Source organism: Rutidosis leptorrhynchoides, chromosome 8, assembly GCF_046630445.1.
Source record: "Rutidosis leptorrhynchoides isolate AG116_Rl617_1_P2 chromosome 8, CSIRO_AGI_Rlap_v1, whole genome shotgun sequence".
Taxonomy (NCBI): Eukaryota; Viridiplantae; Streptophyta; class Magnoliopsida; order Asterales; family Asteraceae; genus Rutidosis; species Rutidosis leptorrhynchoides.
In genome coordinates, this window is record NC_092340.1 from 284329608 (window position 1) to 284339319 (window position 9712).

Consider the following 9712-nt stretch of genomic DNA (forward strand, 5'->3'; position numbering starts at 1 on the left):
TAATTATGAGGGGCTTAGAAATTATTTTTCTTTATTTTTGAATTTTTTTAAGCTTAAATAATTCTTATTTATGATATCATCATTTTAGATATATATATATATATATATATATATATATATATATATATATATATATATATATATATATATATATATATATATATATATATATATATATAGAGAGAGAGAGAGAGAAAAAGGAGCATTTAAATGAGAACGTTCTCATTAGAGTGTTACCATATATATATATATATATATATATATATATATATATATATATATATATATATATATATATATATATATATATATATATATATATGGGGAAGTGAATATGGTGCTGTTATACATATAAGCTTATGTGACAAACACCACAAATTCCCATAATTTTGATGTTTTTCTTATAAATTAAACTACATTTTAACTATTTTACAAACATATGTTCATTACCACAAATTACATGTTAAATTGTTAATTATATGAATTTGTCCACATATTCACAAACAAATCTATATCTATCTATATCTATATATCTATCTATAGTAATTGAGTCCTAGAATCATAAGTATGGTGTATTAAATACGCTTAACTCAATAAAATTTACCCATGTAATTTAATAGACGGGTAAAAAAGTTAAAAATTATTATGGTAAAAAAGTAAAAAAATAAAGACCATACTAAATAAAAAAGTCATAAATAAATTTTAAGTAATTAATGATCAATATAAATATATAAACCTTTTATCTTCTAAGTAACGTAAGTTATTTATTTTTAGCCTATAAATATGTCATCTCCATTTCATTTTTCCATATTAATCATACAAAAAAACACACCATATTACTAATGTCGTATTCTCGATTTTTTTAAGATAGAAAGAAGGAGAAATGATATATATATATATATATATATATATATATATATATATATATATATATATATATATATATATATATATATAAACATAATATATGTTTGTTTGTTTTTGTAGGTATGAAAGATACACTAATCTCAAAATATTGTAAACCGCGGACAAGGCAAGAAGAAACGTGGTTGACTCTATGTTGGATCGATTCGTCCGAAGATCTCTTTTTAATGTTACTATTATGATATTATAATTATTATATTGTATATTTATATAACTTATATGATTAATAATTAAGATTATGATTAATATTATGATTATAATTGTAACGACCCAACCCGTTATCTAAACGAAAACACGACCTAAATTTTTTTTTTGTGAGACAGTGCATCTGGACGGCGTCCAGTTGTGAAAGACAGGACGGCGTCCAAGCATATTGGACGGCGTCCAAATGAACTAAAACTGACTGATATGTTTTCCAATTTCACGTGAGCGGAAAACCCGCTTCCCGACACTTTTAAGCTAAACGGTTTTCACAATACATTATAATAATTATAATTAAGAGATTTCCACAATAAAAATCTTGTTTTACAACACCAGGCCCACAACGACCCAAAACTACGTCAAGTAACCATTTCGACCCATTTTAGTTTAATTCAAATCATAATCCGAGCTTGGTGATTGGGGATACGCTACCCAATCCTAATCAAGTCCAAGAGCACATCATCCAAAGCAAACTACGCAAGTCCACTAGTCCCCACGCTTACCCGAGCCACCGCCTTCGCGTAAATCTATACAAATGTAAACAACGAGAGGGTAAGCTAACACTTAGTGAGTGAGAATATACTACATATATATATATATATATATATATATATATATATATATATATATATATATATATATATATATATATATATATATATATATATATATATATATATATATATATATATATATATATATATATATATCAAAAGCGTAGACCGCCCAAGGTTAACCCCTTAACCCAATACCAAAAGTCAATTACCAAAATGAAGATTGGCCGAACTACACGAGCCTTAGTAAATCCGCATCCACACGAGACTACTATCTTCATTACCACAACAACATCGAGGTTGGGCGAACTACACGAGCCTTAGTAAATTCGCAACCACACGAGATCACTACCTCAATAAGATGACCAAAACTACACGCGTCATCGTGAATCCGCATCCACACGTGATTCACTTCCCAAATCAAAACCCACATCATCGAGGTTACTCAACCGCAACTCAATACCAATCCCACTACATCGGGATTATATAACTCCACCTCACAAGTCCATGTGATAACGTACACACGAAGTGTGCACCTCGCCAAAGGTGGTCAACCAAAACGCATAACCGTGCCCATTGGACCTATACACAAGTCCATCAAATCCACCTATATGTGAAGTGAGCTCTATAATCGAGAACCACTTCACCTGACCCGCACCCATCCTACACATACATATGCACATAGGATATTAACACTCACCTTGTCGTCTTGATGAATGCAACTGAATAATTCGCAACTCGCCAATGGAAAGTACCTATTCCATTATCACAATACAAACACAATTAGGGTAGATTTACAAACCAATCCAATTGACACTTAGTGCAATTTCGACCCAAATGCACTTCTAAGCACAAACCGCACCCAAACTAACCAATAATCACTAACACAAGTGAAAATAGTCCTAACATGCCAATTAAAACCAAGCACAAGTGTTAAACACTCATCTTGCCCAAATTGACATACAAACCCTAATTTTGACCCATATCAAAATTAATCAACCAAATACTCCCAAAAGGGTTCCAACACTTTCATAATCACTAAACCTAGTGATTAAACCCAATATCTAAGCCTACATGGCCAAATCGTCAACCAATCCAAAACCCGCCAAGTGACAAGAATAACTAGTCACCCTAAACCCACTTCATCATCAAAAAGGGTTTCACAACTAATCAAGCTCAAACTCTAACTTGAATATTAATTTTAACAAATGAAATTTGGAGTTTGAATTACCAATACTACCACAACATAGCCGTGAACGAGGTGAACAACTTTAAAACCCGAGCTTTGGCGAGAATCCGACTCCTTCTTCTCCAAATCAAGCTCTCTCACTAAAAGTGAGTTTCTCTTACTAGGGTTTGAAGAGAGTGTTTGTGTGGGTGAATGAGATCCACAAATGGCCAATGGATCAGATTTGAAGGCTCCAAACTGACACCCAAGTGAAATTACCAATCTGTCCCTTTTTAAAACAAAACTAACAACTGGCCCGACAGACCAATTGGACGGCGTCCAATATCCTGGACGGCGTCCAGTCTTTCTCAACTGGACGGCGTCCCACCATTGGGACGGCGTCCCATACAACTGACCCAGTCTGAAACTGAAACAGGGTCTTACAATAATTCATAATTATAATTATGAATATGATTACGATTATTATTTTTATTATTATTACATTTTAGTTATAATTCACATAACTATATGATTATTATAGCCTATAGCCTTATAGGCGTAACATTTTTTTACATGTAAATATATAAATAATGTTTATTTAATTAATTTATGAATAATTTTATTATATATATATATATATATATATATATATATATATATATATATATATATATATATATATATATATATATATATATATGCGATGATATTATTATGACTATTATTCATAATTATAACTTATGAATATGATTACGATTATGATTAAAAATATTTATTATTATTTTTATTATTGTTACATTTTAGTTATAGTTTATATAAGTATGATTAATGATTATTATAGGTGTAATTTTTTTATCCATGTAAATATATAGATCATGTTTATTTAATTAATTTCTATAATATATATATATATATATATATATATATATATATATATATATATATATATATATATATATATATATATGCGATGATATTATTATGACTATTATTCATAATTATAACTTATGAATATGATTACGATTATGATTAAAAATATTTATTATTATTTTTATTATTGTTACATTTTAGTTATAGTTTATATAAGTATGATTATTATAGGTGTAATGTTTTTTATCCATGTAAATATATAGATCATGTTTATTTAATTAATTTCTATAAATATATACATATATATATGTATATATATATATATATATATATATATATATATATATATATATATATATATATAAATGTGCAATGATATCTATCAATGTAAATATGAAAAATAAAAAGTTTGAAACTATTGTTATTATTTATGTCATAGCTTAATTTAAATTTATGACAAAATTATGATAAGGAAAATGAAAAGATTAAAACTAATCATTTAATTTATGACATATAAAATTTACTTAGTATGAATGAATGTTTATTACTAAAGTTAAATTTAAGGAAAACAAAAGGACAACATTTATGTAAATATGAAAAATAAAAATTTGAAACTATTGTTATTATATATATCATAGCTTAATTTTAAATTTATGACAAAATTATGATAAAAAAATGAAAAGATTAAAACTAATCATACAATTTATGACATATAAATTTTACTTATTATGAATGAATGTATATAACCAAAGTTAATTTAAGAAAAAAATGAAGATAACAGTTATTAAAAAGTTTATAAAGTTTACTACTCTTGGTGGTGTTACATATTTATTATAATAGTTAATAAATAATTGTTAATTTTATATCAATTGTTATTCAATGTTATGAACCTCCAATTTCATTCTATTCACGAATTTTATATTGTGTGGTGTAGTAATACGTAACGGTTCATGTTTATATTTGAAAGTTTTTTTATGTACTCCAATTATTATGTATCCACTTATTGTCACATATGAAGTCATGGAGAGAGACCTTCAAAAATGTAATGTTAAATTGTAAAGGTAATATATGTTTTAATATTATGAATCGTACTACAATATGCAAGTTTCTTTAATGTATTTTGGCATTATTTGTTAACTCATTGAACCACTTTTAGTAAACTTTTGTTTATATATAGTTTCATGGTTAGTACATATGACCCGAATATGCAGTTTCCATTATGACAAACAAAACATATGCACAAATTTCTACTTGACCACTTGAATAATGAGACCAACAATGAATTTCACTTCAAGGTTAATTTGTTTTCAATCAACTCTCGTCATGACTCTAATCATTCGGAACACGAATTTCAAAATAGTGAAATTTGAACAAGTCGTGCAACGCACGGACATTGCCTCCTAGTATTCACATGTGGATGATAAACTATTATTTGATTATATAGGTAAAATATAAATTTTTTTTAAACTATTTTATATTCATTCTTACTATCCATCAACATTTATGAGTGATTCAATTTACTCATATGTGAAAATCTTTGTAAATTAAAAGTTCTCGCAATTCTCAGCCTTTTTGTGGTTCTTGTTTAAACTTTTAACTATATATATATATATATATATATATATATATATATATATATATATATATATATATATATATATATATATATATATATATATATATATATATATATATATATTATTTTTTCTTCTTTTTATTTTCGTTATCTTCTCAATCAACTTACAATCTCTTTTTGGATTAGCAAGGAAATCCCTTATGATCGAGTACATTGGCTTTCTCACAGAGGATAAACCTCGGGTAATAAAACTCTCCGAACATGAAACCTGATACTGAATAAATTACACATTATGCGCACCTTCTAATCACACATTAATTATAAACTTTCCATAGCTTTCACTACAACTCTCTTTCTTACAATCTTACCACATCATAGATAACTCCACAACCTTTATCACAACTTTGTTCTGATAAATAATGAGCTCTATTAACTCACTTAAGCAATCAATATATTCATTCTCCAATTGCATTATGGATTGGCCAATTGGGCCTACTTAATAAAGTAGCTTTATTTACACACCCAATCACAAGATGCATACATCATCCCATTATAACTCGCAAGTCATCATTCTTAAAAAGGCTAATTTTTAAGAAAATTATTAAGTAATTAAACACTCTTGCTATCGTAAGCCAACTATTTGCTACTATTTGCTTCATATTGGCCCCTTTTCACCTCCTATAAAACTCCTTCATTCCTCCTCTATTTTATCCTCATCTTCTTAACATCATCATCATCATCATCAAATCAAGAAATAAACGCGATCACCATAATCACTCATTCATAAGATATAGAGACTCGTTCGATCTAGTTACGCGTAAACTTTTTGTAAAAGCATCCCAATTGTAAAAGATGGCCGAGAATTACTATTTAGCCCATGAATATGAAGACTCTTTATGTAACTTCTCTACAAACTTGACTTCATTCGAAAACGACGACATGTCATCTTCTGTCCGCTTTCTAACAAACTTACCTATCAATCATCAACCTAACATAAATCCTCAAATTCCCATTTACGATTTATACCCTCAATCATCTTTAAGCTATAATAACTCAAGCACTTCAGATGAAGCGGATGAAAACCAAATAAGCATCATCAATGAAAGGAAGAAAAGGAGGATGGTTTCGAACCGTGAGTCCGCTAGAAGGTCAAGGATGAGGAAACAAAAGCAGTTGGACGAGCTATGCACTCACGTTATGCGGCTTAGAAACGAGAACCATGGGCTCATGGACAAGATGAACCACCTTTTGGAGACGCATGAACAAGTTATACAAGAAAATAATAGGCTCAAGAAAGATACAAATGAACTAAGGCAATTGCTTAGTGAAGCACAACTTGCTAGTACTTACACTAATTTAAGAGATCTTGAAGATGCTCATGAGGTTGTGCTTGTTCCTTCTTGCGACACTGCTAATCTCAGGACTAAATCCTCTAAAAATATGACTACTAAAAACTCATCTTATCTGTTACTTTAACTTGATTCGACTAATGAGTGCCTACACTAATTAATCTCAATAAATAAACTCTCTAAGCAAATGCATCAATCTTAGTAAGTCTTATTGTTGATAAATGGTTGGTTTACTTAAATTTTTGTTTCTATTTGGCATGGTCAATTATTAGTGATTGTTTAATGCTAATTAAGCTTCCATGCACAGTGACGTTTTAAACACTATAACGAACATCATTTCTGATGCGGATAAGAGAAGCAATGTCTTAATCTTAAGATATATTATTTGAAAAGAACCCAAAGTGTGTTCATGAACTATATTATAATCTCTAAAAATCTTCATAGTAGAACAAGGCCTAACCAACTTAAGATATAATAGTATTTTAAATTAAATGCCTTGTGAGTTTATGCTCTAATCCATATACATTATACTCAATCCGTGCCAAAAGAATAAAAGACATGTTCTTAAAAAAGAATTAGCTTTCAAATATTAATTTATTATATACTGTATATGTATTCCAAACCATCTTCCAGAATAACTAATCTTTAAAGCACCTTTACCTTTTTGACATATACACTGAATTTTAAGCAATGCTGGTGACACAAAATAAAAAAGAATCCATGGACATATACATGTATTTGAAATGACAACAGTATATCATCAATTTATATTTTCAGATAGGCTAGTACGACTAGTGTATTTACATTTAGTTACTCGTCACATTACAACCAAGGCTGCATTTGTTTCTGACTTCTGAATGACATATAATGTTGAATGGTTTAGAATTCAGTACTGAACCATTCAGAGCTGAAATATTCTCTTAACCATTAAACACCTAAATTTTTTGTAATATCCATTTCAAATCATATCCAGAACACTTAACCAACAAGTATATTGAGTTTTTTTTTTCCACGTGCACGTTAATAAGGTAATTTTTTACCCAATTCATATCGTTTATTCTACATGTTTAACAAACAACTTATTTTCATTCAGAGCCAACTTTATCCAGAAGCTTTGAATTATTCAGATTATGAACTATTCAACGCTAAATTTTTCATTTGTATTAGATGTGTTGGGTTTTAATTGGGTTTCCATTTATGTGAAAGACTTAGCCCAAGCCCAAAGGCCAACAAATAGGCCCATACAAGGTTTCCTTAGCCTTGTATCTTTAGGGCATCATTTATAATGATTAAGTGCAGCCATTTTACATATCAAGAGAGTAGAGAGATCAAAGTAAAAGAGATAAACCCCAAGTCCCGTATTTGAAAACTGCAGCTCACAAATCAGACGATCCCCGGAGATCCGACTGTTGAATGTTCACCATTTTTGGACAGCGTGTTCCTTACATTTGGGCCAAGGTTTTCAAAAGTTTAATTCGTCTCAAGTGGTCTCTAGCTCGAGTTACAGCCGGTCAAACAGTAGCAGTTTTTGGGTGACGAATTTCCTCTTTTGTCTTTAGGTTTTTTCATGTACTTGTTGATTGTTGTAGTTCAAGAGTATGATGATTTTGTATGCCTCTAATTGATCTAGATAAGTCCTATTGTATTGCTCTCTTGTTGGTGATAGTGGATTTTAAGTGGCCTACGGGTCCCGTGGTTTTTACTCTCGATTTTGAGAGGTTTTCCACGTAAAAAGCTCGTGTGTATTTGTGTGTGCTTGATTGTCTTTATTTGCTGATATTGGGGCTGATTTGGGTTACATTTTGTGTATCTTATTTATTAATTTCCTTATTGGTTCATACGGGTCGGGAAAGTTTTGGTCAAATGAGTTTATTTCCGCTTTGTAGATTGTCCGTCGTGACTTATTTTTCTCATCATTTGGTATCAAGAGCTAGGTTATTTGGTTTGACTTGTGTGAAATATGGAAGCTAATACAAGTAAGATGATTAGTTTAAATGGTTCAAATTATCATGTTTGGAAAGGTAAAATGGAAGATCTTCTTTATGTGAAAGATTAATATTTACCTGTTTTTACTGAGGGTATGCTGAGGGTAAGTCTGATGCTCAATGGAATGTTTTGGATAGTCAGGTATGTGGATATATTCAGCAGTGGGTTGATGATAATGTTGTGAACCATACGAGCGGGAGAATGATGCTAAAGTCTTATGGAAAAAGCTTGAGCAGTTATATGAACGAAAAACTAGGAATAACAAGTTGTTCTTAATTAAGCAGATGATGGCTTTGAAGTATCATGATGAGACTCCTATTACAGATCACTTAAATGCATTTCAGGGTATTATAAATCAGCTTGCAGGAATGGGTATCAAGTTTGAGGATGAGGTTCAAGGCCTTTGGTTACTTGGTACGTTACCGGACTCTTGGGAGACTTTTAGGACATCATTGTCTAACTCTGCACCGGATGGTACTATCACCATGGAATTGGCTAAGGGTAGTCTGTTGAATGAAGAGATGAGAAGAAAGTCACAAGGTTCTTCTTCACAGTCAGATATCTTGGTCACAGAAACGCGGGGGAAAAGTCACAGTAGAGGTCAGAGTAAAAGAGGCAATCATCTTAGAAGCTTAAGCAAAGGTAAATTTGATAATGTTGAGTGTTATAATTGTCATGAAAAGGGGCACACAAAGTATTATTGTCCAAAGTTGAAGCTCGAGAAGAAAAATGCAAATTATAGGAATAAACAAAAGAAAAGTGATGGTGGGGATGATAAGGTTGAAGTTAATGCTATCACATATGAGTTCTTTGTTTGTATTAATTATGATATGATCAATCTTACTCATGATGACACGAGTTGGATTGTTGATAGTGGTGCTACATGTCATGTTGCAACATGTAGAGACCACTACTCATCTTACACTCCGGGTGACTATGGATTTGCTAGGATGGATAATGCCGGGTTATCAAAAATCATTGGTATTGGAGATGTTTGTTTGAAATTTAACACTGGGATGGAGTTAGTTTTGCATAATGTAAAACATGTTCTGAATATGAGACTTAATGTCATTTCAGCAGGCAT

At 30.2% G+C, this 9712-nt stretch overlaps 1 protein-coding gene across 1 annotated transcript; it reads left to right on the plus strand.

Annotated features, from left to right (window-relative positions):
* Positions 1 to 6028: 6028 nt before the first annotated feature.
* LOC139862824 (basic leucine zipper 43-like) lies at positions 6029 to 6838 on the plus strand. The gene has a single exon (XM_071851458.1). The coding sequence runs from the start codon at positions 6146 to 6148 to the stop codon at positions 6767 to 6769; it is 624 nt and encodes a 207-aa protein (XP_071707559.1). The 5' UTR covers positions 6029 to 6145; the 3' UTR covers positions 6770 to 6838.
* The last annotated feature ends 2874 nt before the right edge of the window (positions 6839 to 9712 follow it).

Coding starts and splice junctions, on each gene's coding strand:
- LOC139862824 (XM_071851458.1), top strand. CDS start 6,146: ATGGCCGAGAATTACTATTTAGCCCATGAATATGAAGACTCTTTATGT.